Source organism: Ursus maritimus, unplaced genomic scaffold (assembly GCF_017311325.1).
Source record: "Ursus maritimus isolate PB19 unplaced genomic scaffold, ASM1731132v1 scaffold_30, whole genome shotgun sequence".
NCBI classification, from domain to species: domain Eukaryota; kingdom Metazoa; phylum Chordata; class Mammalia; order Carnivora; family Ursidae; genus Ursus; species Ursus maritimus.
This window is the reverse complement of record NW_024425564.1, coordinates 3,091,184-3,107,055: the sequence shown is the minus strand read 5'-3', so window position 1 is coordinate 3,107,055 and position 15,872 is coordinate 3,091,184. Positions and strand designations below refer to the sequence as shown.

The 15,872-nt window shown below is 43.5% G+C and overlaps 1 protein-coding gene across 8 annotated transcripts in view; it reads right to left on the bottom strand.

Moving 5' to 3' along the window:
• Positions 1 to 323: 323 nt before the first annotated feature.
• Positions 324 to 15,872, bottom strand: part of FKBP5 (FKBP prolyl isomerase 5) — a 112,971-nt gene continuing 97,422 nt past the window's right edge. For all 8 annotated transcript variants that reach the window (XM_040644706.1, XM_040644703.1, XM_040644702.1 and 5 more), the window contains 4 exons: positions 13,539 to 13,622; positions 5,396 to 5,581; positions 3,299 to 3,538; positions 324 to 2,612 (listed from right to left, as the gene is read on the bottom strand). In XM_040644706.1, coding sequence (XP_040500640.1) covers positions 2,508 to 2,612; positions 3,299 to 3,538; positions 5,396 to 5,581; positions 13,539 to 13,622 — 615 coding nt within the window. In that variant the 3' untranslated portion in view covers positions 324 to 2,507. The remainder of the gene's footprint in view (positions 2,613 to 3,298; positions 3,539 to 5,395; positions 5,582 to 13,538; positions 13,623 to 15,872) is intronic.

The window sequence follows — 15,872 nt, the reverse complement described above, 5'->3', positions numbered from 1 at the left end:
ACCTTGCAATCGGTTAAGATGCTGGAATCCCCACTGGCTGATGAGAAAACAAAATCCTCTAGTTTTTCTGATGATTTGGATCATCTGAACGAAGATGCCTTATTCCACCACCGTTAGCCCGACGCTGATCGCAAGCTGGGCCGCAGAGCACGGAGGACAATACTGTCTCCAGCCAGTGTCCTGACGCCGCGCTTCTTCAGCTTGGCCCCCACCCCAGTTTTCCAACCAAAACAATCTTTCCTGAGGACTATTTAAGCAAAACCCAAGAATAACGGAAAATCATTTGGCTGTTTAGTTTAAGGAACACAAAAAAGTGCATCTGATGATTTTTTAAAATCAAGTTTTTAATTATTCATATGCTGCCTCAGCACTCCAAATGCAGTCTGAAAGGTGGTTCAAAGACATCTGCTGGTTTCTAGACGAATTAAGATGACTCAGTTTGATACGAGAATATATGAAGTTTATTCTTCTCGAGTGGTGATGGGCACCTCACCATCGTTTGCTCAGAACGACCCTCACAGCCCAGCCCTCCCCTCCACGCACTCCTGCCCGCTCCCCCGCCACGGGGTGACCCATAACACGCACTCGGGAGACACTGGCTGGGATAATCTAAGTTTTGGAATCGTTTGTTTGTTACCTTGCAAAAAGCTAACTGGCCTTCTTAGGATCAAATCTCAGTCTTTGCCTCACTGGAGTCATGCTCTAGTCAACAGAGCTACAAATACTAAAGAGTCAAGCAAACAAAGCAAAATCAACTTCTGCTTTTCATGTCTCCTAGGCGAGACTGGGGCTTTTTAAAGAAATCTCATGAAAAAAGACAAAAATGAGAAATTAAAAGGATTCTAGTTGTCAAAGGAGAAACGATTTAATTCCCTTTGTTCCATGGAGAAGAAAACTGGTATAAATGGAAAGGATTTTATTTTTAGGTTTTGATGTGGGTCCTAACCTAACAATGAAAGTGTTTTGCTAAAAGTAAAAACTTTTAGCAAAAAGTAAAAACTAGTAATTGCCAGTGTTCTTTAGGATTTTACAAAGTGAGATGTTCCAGGTTGGAGCTACTGTTTCCTTCAGCTGCAAACGCGTGCCCACAATTGCTTCTCAGGCCGCAGGGAGAAAAAGCCATGCTCAGTCTTCGCTTACCCGTAAGGACCAAGATTCCACTACATGTATTTTATGTATTTTAAGACTTGCCCTGATTCAGTGCTCCGGGACTGGAGCTTTTAGGCGAGATATGCTTGCACAGGAAGCGGTTTTCAATTCTTTTTCACAACTTACGCCAGAACGAAGAAGCCATCAGCAGGAGAAGAAAGCTACCGTGTGCCAAACCTGTGAGGAAAACCCTTAATGTACAAGAAGAATACCTTATTTTTTCAACTCCACAGATACTGTTTTTAAAAATCAAGCTACTTAGTAGTAAAAAGTCAATTTTTTTGCATGATAGAGGAGTGTAAATAAAGTTTCATAAACCCAGTATACATGTTTATGAGCCAGTAATTTTTAAAAAGCAAAAAAAAAAAAAAAAAAAGCTACGTGGATCCTAAATGGATATGTAAATGAACCCACTCCAGGTCAGAGAGATTGTAAGAACAAGTCTTAAATTCTGAATAGCAAGGGTTAGAATGGAACTAAGGAACGGAACAGCAGCGGCGCTAGCAGGCAGCACTGTACCCAGCATTACTTCCTAGAAGGGATGGAGGAGTGGGGAGAAAGCACAATTCTGATTGCTCTTTTCACATTTCAGCATCTCAGAACTTCATCGAAGGCAGGGGAAGCTACTCTAGCAGCTCCCTCTGCTCATTATCCTTGCTGAAGAATGTTTTGCGGAGGACAGACGCCCTCCTCCAGGGCCAGGCTGGGTGCAGGAGAGACCCACTCTCCCGAGCAGGCTGGCTTAGTGAGGGGGCAGTTTGGCTAAGTCAGCAAGCAAATGACCTCTGAGGTTCTGACTTTCCGAGTCTGGCGCTGCTGAGGACCTGAGGGGATTCCAGACCCCTCTCTCCCCGTGGGTTCTCTTGGTTAAAAATGCTAGCACTTCAGTCATTTAAAAAACAAAACCTCCTCCTCCTCTCCCCCACCCAACTGTAGGGAAGGAGAAAGTCATTAGGCCTTTATTTTTAGGTTTCTGCAGTGCTATTAAAGTTCAATCAGATGTAAAACCTGACAGACAGCCCCACATTGTTAGGATTATCTCAAGGGACCCTGAATTAGATATTGAAAGTTGACAGAAACTGAAATGAGTGGGACTTAGCTGTCGGCTCGATCTCGCCACACCAACAGTCATCTCCATTCGGTTCCACATGGAGCGGTCCCACGCCGCCCCCTCAAGGAGAGCACGGGGCAGCAGCAAGGTGGCTGCTTTCTGGGAAGCTACTGGTTTTGCCATTTGCTTCCAGACTCACACAGACTCTAACAAACTTTACATTAAACACTGTTGAGTCCTGAGTTGGGTGAAAGCCCATGGAGGAGGGGGCCGAGTTCATTAGGGCTCTTCCCTCCTTTGCGTGGGGTCATACGTGGCCTCCAGCTTTCTCGTCCATCGCTTGACTCTCCGTTTCTTTTTCATTGGTGACCGATCCTAAAGTCTTCTTGCCCATGGCTTTACTGGCCTCTTCCTGAAGAAAAAATAAGAAACCAAGAGGGTTAAAGTAAAAGAGAACTGAAACATTTAAATAATTCCTGCCTCCCGACTGTTGGTCGGGTCTCAGACAGGAGGGCATCACGAGGACTTCACTGGGCTGCCCTGGTTGGGTAAGTCAGGGCAGGGCTGCCAACAGTTAAGAGCGGGGAGCTTTCACTTTTCTTCGGTGAACATGACTGGCTTGCCACAGGGAGGGCCATGAGAGGGCTGGGGAGTGGAGGATGAACTCAGGACCAGAATACAACTTTGCTGGAAGGGAGGCTGATGAAGTAAAGGGCATGATGGTGGGGCTTCCCCATCCGCGGCCCATTTCCTGGGAACCTGGGAAGTCTCAACAAAGAAGTATCTGAAAAAAATACTTGATGTGTTTGATTTTTAAAAACTAGCAAACTGCAGTACGTCTCTGGGGAACTTATTTTTCTCCTCTCTTCCATGGACGTGCAGTGCCTCACAACTCTGTACGTCTGGTGCGCAGAAGAGCCTATTCTACTTCTGGATCCAAACCAGCCTCGGATGGCATCAGAAGTCATTCTGCCCATTCTTGGGCCTCTCGGGTGGTCTACCTGCCTTTGTTGCCTATGCTTAACCTCCTTGAAGCAAAACTCAAAGGGCCAAGGTCAGTTTGTGACGTAGCCGAAGGCCAGGTGGTTCTGTCCATACCTTTGCGTCCTGCTCGGCGAACTTCTTGAACATGTTGGCGTATATCCTTCGGTCCCGCTCGTTGTGCTCCTTAGCCTTTTTCTGGCACATGGAGATCTGCAGTCGTGCTGCCTTATTCTGGGGATTAACTTCCAGCACTTTCTCAAAGTCGCCCTTGGCCGACTCAAACTCGTTCATGAGCAGCTGGGCTTCCCCCCTCCTATACAAGCCCTTCTCGTTGGCACTGTCTAGTCCAAGGGCCTAGGGACGGATGGTCTACATTTTAGAAAGCATGAATATAACTTGTGGACGTTTCAAAGAAATTCGGTATTTAAATAACTTACCAAAACTTTCTGGCCAAGGGGACTGGAAAAAGTGTACTGAAGAGAGGAGGCTCAAGGTAATTTATCAAAATACAACTAACTATACGCAAATGGACTTCTGTATTTGATCCAATTTCTATAAAGATCCCAAGGGGACTTGGGAGGGGCCTCTTGAGAAGTTCATTTTAAAATTCAGTGGAAGAAGCAAATGCCCAGAATGGCTGAGAAAATTTTGGGGAAAAAAAAATAATGAGAGGGGACTTGACCTCCCACAGAAAAAAAACACCACACTATGAAACCACTGAAATTAAAAGTTCGATTGCTAGTCTGTGGGCAAACAGTTCAGTGGAACAGAACAAAGCATTCAGAAACAGATTCCTGTCGTATATAAACAGATTTAACAGGGGCAAAGGTGTGAAGGTAAATCAGTAGGGAAAGGGTTAACTTTGTAATAAATGGGGCCGAGACCGGCTATGAACATGGAAGATAAGAATTACATTTTTACCTCATATCAAAACACAAAAGATTCTAGGCCAAGTATACTTACATGCAACCTCCCCCATCAAAATAGGGTTATTTTTAATTAGTTTTTTAAAGCATACCTAGTTAGAGTAGGTTTTGCAAGTACTGAACAGAATTATTTTTATCGTCTTAGGGTGCGGAAGACCTTTCTAATTAGAAAGTAAAAGACAGATTCAACGGAGTAAATATTAAAACTTTCCTTACAAGTGAGAACAAGGTTCCTACTGCCAGACAAAGGGTTAACGGTAACAACGTACAGACCGCCTCCATCAGTATAAATCACACAAATGATCTCGTTGAAGGATGTGAACAGGCAATTCACAGAGGAAATGCCAATGGCTAATAATGAAAAGATGTATGATTTCATTAGTAACCAAGAAATAAAAATGAAAAGAATTTTTTGTTGCCAATGAGAAAAAAACATGGGTAACATTCAATAATCCTATTTTTTGATTCTGTATTTCCATACCTAGAAATTTCACCTGTAGAAACAATCCCAGAAGTATACAGAAGTGGCCTTACAGAAGATGTAAGCAGTTGCAAGTCTATCATACTTAAGTCCTGAAAGGCTTAAGTTAAGTCTGTTCTTATTACATTGAACCTGAGTAGTTATTATGTCTAATTCAATACCAAATACCATAGATTTACGGAAGGTCATGGATGGTAAGAATTTTAATTTTGTTTTTTTTAAAGTAAGCTTCATGCCCAGTGTAGAGCCCAACTCGGGGCTTGAACTCACAACGCTGAGATCAAGACCTGAGCTGAGATTAAGTTAGATGTTTAACTCACTGAGCCACCCAGGTGCCCCAATTTTAACAAAACGTATTCATAACATATTATTATAGTCTACGCATCAGAAAAGCCTCACTGTGGGGCGCCTGGGTGGCTCAGTGAGTTAAGCATCTGATTGTTGATTTTGGCTCAGGTCATGATCTCAGGGTTGTGGGATCCAGCCCCGGCAGGCTCCCTGCTCAGTGGGGAGTCGGCTGGAGATTCTCTCTCTGCCCCTGCCCTCCCCCACTCTCTTGCGTGCCTGTGCACACTCTCTCCCTCTAAAAGAAATAAATCCTAAAAAAAAAAAAGTCTGACTGTAATCGCAATCTTTCTGAATTTCCCGAGAAACAAATAATCCCAAGTAAACAAATGAATATAACGAAGCAAAATGACAAGCCCTCCACCCCTGGGCTAAGAAGAAATAAAAGACGACCAAGTATGAAGAAGGAGAAAAAGATGTGGAACATCTACAGTCCAGTCCACACGCACACACCTTTACCTTATCACAGCATTCCACAGCTTTGGTGTATTCTCTCAGCTTCAGGTAGCACATGGCCAGGTTCAGGAAGGCGGCAAGCAGGAACGACTCCGAAGCTTTAGACTCCTTTTCTGATAAGCCATATTCCATCTCCAGCCACGATACGATCTTCCCATACTGAATCACGGCCTGCAGGTACTTGCCTCCCTGGGAGAAAAAAAAGCTAGTAATTACTTGTTGTACGGGCTCCGGAGGAGGGTACAAAAGAAACGTAAGCTCAGGTCTCCCTGAGACAACCAAATCCTCCAAATGAAACAATCCCCTCATACTAACCATGGTATTTGATCATTTCTTTTTGCTCTTAGGAGACGGCCATCCGGGCCATCCCTCTTCCGTTCTCTCTGCAGTGCCAGTGGGCTCCGAGCTGGTTCAGGACAGCGCGCTATGCCACGCTGCTCCAGCATGTACCATCTCGTCCTTTTCAGAGCGGACGGTTCTAGCAGGAGGGCATCAAGGCTTTGGGTTACATGCTTTGCTGCTAGTATCTATCAGACTTGCAAAAGGCTGGTGAGTAGTTTTAGACTCTATCACTAGTTTACTTGAAGGGGAAGTTAATTTCCCTTTCCTCCTGACAATCAGCACTGCACAGGAGACTACGTGCTGCCAAGTGCCGGTCACAAGCACAGCAAACCTTAGTGATCTAAACCAGGAGCTGCCAAACTTCTTCTGTGAAGGGGCAGATAATAAATATTTCAGGCTTTGCAGGCCAAACAATCTCTGCTGCAACTCAGTCAACAGTAGGGCAAAAGCAGCTACAGACAATATATAAATACGCTCGATCCCCGAACAACACGGGTTGGGGCTGTGACTCCCCGTGTAGTTGAAAATCTGCGTATTACTTATTTTTAAATGATTTAATTACTTATTATTCATTTTTCTCATCATGACAAGTACACTCTTTCACCCCCAGCACCTGTTTCATCCATCCCCTCACCAACCTCTAGTAACTGTCAGTTTGTCCTCTATAGATAAGTCTGTTTCTTAGTTTGTCTCCCCCATTTGTTTCTTAAATTCCACACGAGTGAGATCATATGGTATTTGTCTTTCTCTGACTTATTTCACTTAGCATAATACTCTCTAGCTCCATCCATGTCATTGCAAATGACAAGATTTCATTCTTTTTTTTTTTTTTTTAAAGATTTTATTTATTTATGTGACAGAGAGACAGCCAGTGAGAGAGGGAACACAGCAGGGGAGTGGGAGAGGAAGAAGCAGGCTCCTAGTGGAGGAGTCTGATGTGGGACTCGATCCCGGTACGCCAGGATCACGCCCTGAGCCGAAGGCAGACGCTTTAACGACTGCGCTACCCAGGCGCCCCATGATTTCATTCTTTTTATGGCTGAATAATATTCTGTAAATTTACACCAAATCTTCTTTATCCATCATGTATTGATGGACACTTGGGTTGCTTCCATATCCCGGCTATTGTAAATAATGCTGCTATAAACACAGGGCTGCATGTATCCCTTTGAATTAGGGTTTTTGTATTTTTTTTGAGTAAATACCCACTAGCGTGATTACTGGATCCTAGGGCAGTTCTACTTTTAACTTTCTGAGGAACCTCCACCCTGTTTTCTAGAGCGGCTGCATCAGTTTGCGTTCCCACCAACAGCGCAAGAGGGTCCCCCTTCTCTACCTCCTAGCCAACACTTGTTGTTTCTTGTGTTGTTGATTTTAGCCATTCTGACAGGTGTGAGGTGATATCTGATTATGGTTTTGATTTGCACTTTCCTTATGATGAGTGTGTGTATAACTTCCGACCCCCCAAAACTTAACTACTAATAGTCTACCATTGACTGGAAGTCTTACTGACAACAGACAACTGATAAAAACATCTTACCTGTTATTTGTTTTATGTACGGTATTCTTACAATAAAGTAAGCTTCAAACAAGAAAATGTTATTCAGAAACCATAAGAGAAAATACATTTATGATACTGTACAGCATTTATTGAAAAAAGTCTGTATATAATTGGACCGGTGACGTTCAAACCCACGTTGTTCAAGGGTTGCTTGTAAATGTCTGTGGCTGTGTCCTGGTAGAATCTTACTCACTAAAACAGGGTGTGGTTTGCTGACCTCTGAGCTACAGACAATAGAAATATACATAGTTGAATAGCATACAACAGAAATTACTATAAAACGTAATAAATCACATAGATGTCAGCTAACTGCATGAGAAAAATCTTTCTCTTGTATTTTTGCTCTTACCTGATTAGAATCTTAACAATTACGAATAACAACTGTGTAGTTAATTCATGTGAATTAATTGTACAGATGCTCTATACAAGAAATTATGGGGCTGAGACAAGGTGTTTACTGCCATTTCAAGATGAAAGAAGTGACAGCTGGTAAATACACATATAAAATGGAAGTACAGGTGAGGAATCTCCTCTGAAGGATTAGACTACAGGATTGCAAACAGAGGACATATCCTCCAGATGGCAGAACTGTAGCCAGATCCCTGAAGGTATCAGATCCAGTGTCTGACCATGATCAGTCTTAAGATCATGTCACTAGGACTTACCACAGTCAAAGCAGTGTATACACCTCAATGCAGAGGCGTCTCCCCACGTGCACTCCAAAGGTCACCCAATGACTAAGAAGAGAGAAACCCAGAGCAGATCTACGAGAATGTTCCTGTTACAAAAGACCTCAAGGGGCTGGCGCAAGAAAGGAGCCCCACTTGTAGAAAGAAGCCCTGATGCTGGTTTTTGGTAATGAGCATGGGGCAGAGGGTTCCAGGTGGAAGGCCTAAGTCGGAATGAATGGAAAGTTACATCCCCCACTGAACATCCCACTTCACAAGTGACTCGTTCAGGGAGCAGAAGACTTACAGAACTCACAGGTTCTATGACACGTTCTATGACAGAAGGGCAGTGCAAAAAAATTCTGAAGTGTTTTGAAGGAAAGCGTACTGAAATCAAAGTCTATTATCCTCTCTGCCTCAGAAATTTGTGATATGGTTATTTATAAGAATATGAAATCCAGGCCCTTTTATAACAAATGATGAAATTTTTACGGAAGTTATATTGTGCATGCTGTGGACTGAACTGTGTCCCCTCTGCCCCCAACTCATATGGTGAAGGCCTGTCTCCAACGTGATGGTATTTGGAGATGGGGCCTTTGGGAAATAATCAGGTTTAGATGGGGTCCTGAGGGTGGGGCCCTCATGATGGACTTAATCCCCTTGTAAGAGACACCGGAGAACTTCCTCCTTCTCTCTCTCCCCTGCCGCAGGCACCTAGGACAGTTCATTTGAGGCCACAGCAAGAAGGCAGCCACCTGGAACCCAAGGAGAGCACTCTCACAAGATACCCACCCTGCTGGCACCTTGATCTTAGACTTCCAGTCTCCAGGACTGTGAGAAATAAACTCCTATTGTTTACATCACCCAGTCTAGGAGATGTTATTATGGCAGCCCAAGGTAATGAAGACAAATTTATACTTTGTCAGAGCCTGAGGCCCACTACTCCTTTTTGGGGCACTACAAAAAAGAAAGTCCTCACAAGTTTCAGGGTTTGTCATTTCTTTATTTCCCTGTCTTTTCTCTTGCTGGATGGTGAGCAATTTGAGGATAGGAATCATGTCTTACCCCTTTGGAATATCCAAAGATACCTGGCACAAAGAAGCCCTTAGCGAAGGTTTGCTGAAGAAATATCAAGGTCAAAGATGTAACTATGGGATCAAAACTTCCTCTATCATTGGGAGCAAAAATGGAGACGTGGGTAGAAACGAAAGGTATCATTTTATTTAGATCAGGTAAAAGGACAGGTATTTTCTGTGTTCTGCCGAGCTGCTTCTTCCTCTTTCTTCTCAGATGTACCTGTTACCTTTTCTGTCTATCTCCTAATGTATTGTTATAGGGAAAGAAAAAAGCCAGGGAGGACAATGACCCAGATCTTATCATAATGGTAGGTTCTGGGGCACCTGGGTGGCTCACTTGGTTAAGCATCTGCCTTTGGTCGTGATCCTGGGGTCCTGGGATCGAGCCCCATGTCGGGCTCCCTGCTCAGCCAGGAGCCTGCTTCTCCCTTTGCCCATTCCCTTGCTTGTACTCTCTCCTGTTCTCTCAAATGAATAATAATACAAAAATAATGGTAGGTTCTAAATAATCAGAATGTTAAAGGGCTATGGTTTCAAAAAATAAGCAAACAAAACAAACCAAAAAATCAAAACAAAAAAAACTCATAGTTCCTTTATATTTATACAGCCTTTTAAACTTCTTGAAAGCTCTTTCATCTGTATCATAATTTTATTTAGAGCTCAACTTCTAACGAACAAAAATCTTGTTTTGTGGCATTTCTGCATCTAATGTACTAGAACAAGAGTTTTCAGCTGGGGGTGATTCTGCTCCCGGGGTGGGGGGACATCTGGCAATGTTTCAAGACTTTTTGTTGTCACAACTGCAAGGAGTGTGCGTGCTACTGGCATCTAGTGGCCAGGAGCCTGGGCTGCCACTACATATCCTATAACGCACAGGACAGCCTCACCAAAACAGAATATACAGCCCCAAATGTCAACAGTGCCAAGGTTGAGAAATCCTGTACGAAATGAATGAGGGGAGGAGAAAGAGGGCAGCGGGACACTTCCTTAGAGTTTTTTTTTTTAAACCTAAAATCCTAGAGTTATGGATGACTTGTTTCTAAATTACAGCATTGGTTTCTTGGTTCAGCAAAGTCAAAACATAGCAAAGCCTGGTTTGTCTGAAAAGGGTTTGGCGGTGGAACGATGGTTCTTAACTAGCTTGCTCGAGAAATGTTTTTTTCCCAAGGAGCACAAGGGGGCGCGAGAACCCCGTATCACTGCAGCGTCCTCAGACTTCTTACCACTCCGTCTCCAAGTCAGAAAAGAGAAACACTAACCAAGATAGTTAATGCTCCTGTCCTGCAGAATACTATCAGCTCTGAGGGCAAAACTCAGGTCTGTTTAATTGGCTTGCACAATGCCTGGCATAATGGCATGTTGTCCTCTGTTAATTATTTTCAGAGCCAAGTGAAGGGAGTCTTTTGCCTTTCTTCTCTTTAGTGTTCAGAGGTTGATATGAGGAGTTTATAATCTAAACAGCAAAATGATTCCCATTTTAAAACTGAGTGCGATTCAACCCTTTACTAAGGGGAGAAATTTACCCACTTGTGTGTAAACCAAACCCGCAGGTCGATGAAAATGGAGCTGTAATGTACCAGATGGCATGAAGTGTAGATTTTTACTTCACCCCATCTCTGCTCTCACCCACACATCTGGACTCCGTGTATGTCCTCAACGTGCCAAGTCAAACACTCTGGAAAGACGAGGCCCGGGAGGGCAGAGTGGCAGACTGAAACGCGCCCTGAAATTTTAAAAGGGAATGTGTACAGGAAACTATCTACCGACCATTTTGAAGTCTTACATCTAAAACTAGGATCATTGCTGGGATCTTTTACCTATAATTATGAAGGTGCCTCCAGGGAAGTCTCTAGTAGTACAAAATGTTCAGAGACATTCTGGGAGAAAAGTCTTAGGTCAGTGGTTTTGAACCTTCCATTAATTTCCCCCCAACAGACTAATGTTTTGACAGATTTTGTCTATCAAATTGCATGTTAAAAATAATATGTTCCACTATGGAGGTTTCTAAAAAAAAAAAAATAATATGTTCCATATGTGTGACTGCTGGTCCAGATTTTATCCAAAGATCAGTAATTTTAAGAGGTTCATAATATTATGAAATACACAAATCACTATTACAATTGTGATGCTTAAAAGTGACAAAGTTAAGTAACTGGCAGCACGGCTTTCTGCTACTGATCACTAATTCTGGCCATCTCTCCATATGTGTTCAGGACACAGCTATACGACACGTGGCTTTGCCACATTACGTCATTACCAATAATGTGCCCTAAAGTTCTGAGTCATCAGCAACCAATTACAGCTTCTGAATAGCTGAGCTATTTTACCACACAGAGTCGATATAATTCTAGTCAAATGCCAAAAACCCCAACTCCCCCCACCCCCAAACTATTAATACTTTAGAAGTTTGGGAAATAAAAAAAACACAGTAAGGACTTTTATAGACTCCAGGTATATAGGAAACACCATTTAGGACCTATGGTCCTAAGGGATTTTACAAAAAATATTTTATTCTAGCATCTTGTGTATTTTGAGTCTACAAATAACGCATGTGGAATCTTACTTGAATAGCTCCGAAGTATCCAATATATTTCAATTAGAATTAAAAAAATCCAAACTTGCTTTCAAGAGTTTTGAAACTCACAGAACTTTAGGGCTGGAAAGAAACTTGGGGATCATCTAATCTAACTCCATCACTTTTTTTTGAGGTTTTATTTATTTGTCAGAGAGCACAAGTAGGGGGAGTGGCAGTCAGAGGGAGAAGTAGGCTCCCCACTGAGCAAGGAGCCCGATGTGGGGCTCCATCTCAGGACCCTGGGATCATGACCTGAGCTGAAGGCAGCCTCTTCACTGAATGAGCCACCCAGGCATCCCATCATCACTTTTTTAAGATTTTATTTATTTGAGAGAGAGAGAGAGAAAGCAAGCAGGGAGACGAGTGGAAGGAGAGGGATAAGCAGACTCCCTGGTGAATGTGGAGCCCAATGAGGAGCTCGAGCCCATGACCCTGAGATCGACCTGAGCTGAAATCAAAAGTTGGACACCCAATCGACTGAGACACCCAGGCGCCCCTAACTCCATCACCTTCACACACAAAAGTAACCTCTTTGGACGTTTAATAGTTTTAAACCATTTGGAGCCATAAAGCCCGGTTTTCCCAATTTGGAGCTCATTCCACCATTCCCCAAAGCTTTCTGGTGATCCATACACATTAGCTATAAATAAATATAAATGATTATATATTATCTATACCAACAGATTTCAAATGTGTTTAGCTATAACCCATAGCAAAAAAATGTTTTCAATTATGATTCAGTACCCACTTACACACAACTGAACAAATTTTATGAAACAAAATTTATCTTAACTACATAATGCAATACACTTCCACTAAATTGGTATCATGACCCAATAATGGGTCTGTTCTCACAGTCTGAAAAACAACAACCACACATGTTGCCCCCTGGCTGTGTGAATTCTGTCTTGATTATACAGTCTTACATAATTTGCTAGCTGTCTCATGGGGGCTAACACTGCCCCCCCTCCCTCCAGACAAGGTTGTCAGTGCAACAGCAAGTCTCAGCAGACATTCCATAAAGACTTGCTGAAGGACATTTATGCATCACTGCTTTAGACCGCTGAAAACATCATCCAATTTTGTTCATGAACGGCAGTGGCAAGAAGAAAAAAAGAAAAGAAACCTTGACAAAACTCCATTCTTTGGCTCTCTTCATCTCTAAGCCCTTCCTGCTGGACACGGAGAAGGTACTTGGTTGCGGACGGGGACGCAATGGGCAGAGCATTCTGATTAGAACTGAATAAAGTGCTGTTCCTTCTTCTCTTGTATCTGGGGGTTTAAGATCTAAGTGAGGAAGTGATACAGTCCTAGATATACCAAAAAAGGGCTTCCGAGAAGCAATTGATAATGAATATCATTCAGGAGTTTCTCAAGAGTCGTCACAAAACCAAGTGTGGCTGGGATCATTTTGGCCACTAGAGGAAATGAATATTCTCCTCCTGTTGGTTTCTTCTGGAATCTGTGCATGTTCTCTTTCCTTTTGTCATGTGCATGACCGAGACAGCGGGAAGAAAAATGACAAAAACTTACCTCCACAAATTCTCACTTGCTAACAATTATCCTGAGTCTTTGTTTCATTCCACAAACACCTGCTGAGTGCCAACTACGCACCAAGCAAGATGCCTTAGGTCTTGGGTGATACAGTGGTTGGGGGGGGGGGGGGGGAGCAGCCAGACCTGGCCTGCCTTTAGGGAGGGTTACAAACTAGAGTGTGTAAAAGAGGCATCTGTCTTCTTTTTGTCACATTAATCCATTCTTTCTCACCATTTCGAACACTGGAAATGGCAGACTTGTAAAAATTCAGACTTACTCTTCCCCAAAAGGGTGCTGATATAATTCAGAGTAGGGAATATGAGCACAAGTCACTGACAACTTGAACAAATTCTTTGAAATGGAAGAGACTGTACAAGGACTCACACACCTTGAAGTACACCGTTCCCTTCTCTTTGACAATGGCAGCCTGCTCCAATTTTTCTTTGGTGTCCATCTCCCAGGATTCTTTGGCCTGTTGTGTAAATTTGTAACAACGGTTAGATGAACACAGAGGGAAAACGCATCCGCTGATGCCTGTTAAGAACACACGGCCGCTGCTACTAGGATACCCACGCTTCAAAACACACGGGCTTTTGAAACTGTGTGCTATGCCCATTCACTGCGAGGCTAGAACTCACCTTCCACGATGACCACGCTGCAGTTTGACCCGTGCTACCCAAGAAGGAAGAGAGGCAAAAAACACAGTAAGGGACCCAAGCTGCTGCGTGCTGTCAAAGAGCGCAACTTTGGAGTTATGAGGGGAGGACACACAACAAAACCCGGTGTCCCTCATCGCCCTCCCGCAAACTTCACCAGTAAACTGCCATTACAGTTTCAGCAAGTTGTTTCTCTCAAGCCTCAGTGTTTCAAACTCTAAAATGGGAGCGCTACTGTAGTCAAGTCACAGCTATCTATTCACACAGAATTTTTTAAATGCCAGGTCACGTTGTTGTCTCTCCACTGAAACAACTAAGGCTTCCAAACTGTGTCAACTTGCCAGTGGAGATCTGGGGGATTTCAAGTAAAACATAATTGGGAGGGTAGAGCTGATGCCGAAATATTTCAAAGGATCTCACGACCATTTGCTATTCTGTATCGTGTGTGTTCTTACTCTCCACCATTAGAGACCGGAATCCAGACACGACTGCACTTTCAGTATGAATAGCTGGATTTAAAGGGAGCATCAAGAGTCAACAGAACAATCTGGGATCCTTTAGGGAAAATGACAGTGGCTGTGTCAGTGTTACTTACTCCACAGGAATTACGAAACTTCAGTGGTTAACTGTAAAATTTTCTCTATTCAAAAAACAATTAGTGATGTATTCCTGCTGCCACCCGCCCCACCAAGTGAATAATGAGAGTTACCAGTCTTTCTGGCAACCCTATGTGGCTTCTAACAATTTAGCTCTATTATTTAAAAATCTAGTAACAGGGGCCCTCTGCATTTTTTATACGGAGTTCAGTCTTTATGGAGTACAAATATATTCTTAATACTACAAGGCAGAGGATTCAATCATATTGCTTCCAACAACATCGCACTTTCACATGGTTTCAAATATACAGAGCAGTGCTTCCTGGAACACGCTCTCGGAGCAAGGAGCGCACACGGGCTCGTTACCGCACACAAGCCTCCATAAGCAATGTCCGCTGCGCTGTGGAGGGGAACGGGCTGTGGGTTTACTTGGTTCAAAGAGAAACAGGAAAGCCAAAGGTCTAAATAACCACATGCTAAAGATTATTTTCTCTCTCTCTCTAATAATAAAAACCACTGTGCTATGAAGGCGGCTTTGGAGGATCAGAGCTGAGCTGGCAGGCTTTCGGGAGAGGTCACGGGACAATGCATGATGGTCATGACAAGAGCATATGTTTGTCTGGGGGAACATGGGATGCGAGGGGTATGATCAGGAACGTCACTGTTGGGGGGAGAATCCCAAAGCAGTCTTCCCCTGACTTTCTTGGCCCAAAGTTACAGCCCCACAGGACAATGATTTCCTTACTAAGTCTAATAAAATATAAACAGTCACATTTCCAGTTCACAGCCTAATGTACAGCACATGGAGGCAGTGATGCGGGAATAAGAAAGGGCATACAGAATGCAGTTCTTGAAGCTCTCTGGGGAGAGTGGGGCCTTGATGCTGCAGAGGGGCCTTTGCTGGAGGCGATGACATGCCTAGCACAGACATCCGCTCTGTGTGTGTCTGGTGAAGCTGCTGCTGGGAGCCTCCAGAGGTAGGCCTGAGACAGAAACATGCTCCAGGAGGGATGCTGCTTCTGGAATCCAAGGCAACTGACAAACTCTCTCTTTTTTAGGCTTGGATGGGTAGGAAAAGAAAAGGTCAGAGGGTCAGCAGGTTTGTCTCTTGGGTCTCTTGTCACGGAGCCTGGTGGCCCACAAAGCCTTGCATTTTGGATAATAACTTCCTCTCCATGACTTCGAGAAGGGTAACGATCCATTCGGCATCGGAAAACTGCGCCCCACTCCCCTAAGGAGCTGCTTGGCAGAACGTGAACCTTTTTGTCTTTAACCCAGGAAAAAAAGTACAGAAAGAACAAGTCTAGGAACAAATAAGGGAACAAGTCTTGGAGTCTACCCAAAAAAGTAAAAAAAAAAAAAAAAAAAAAAAGGCTGACACGTAGGAACAAAATAAGAACACTGAGCTCCTTAGCTGTATATCAGCTGTGCGGTATCAGTCCCCCCTACTCTGGGAGCAGCGTCAAAGAC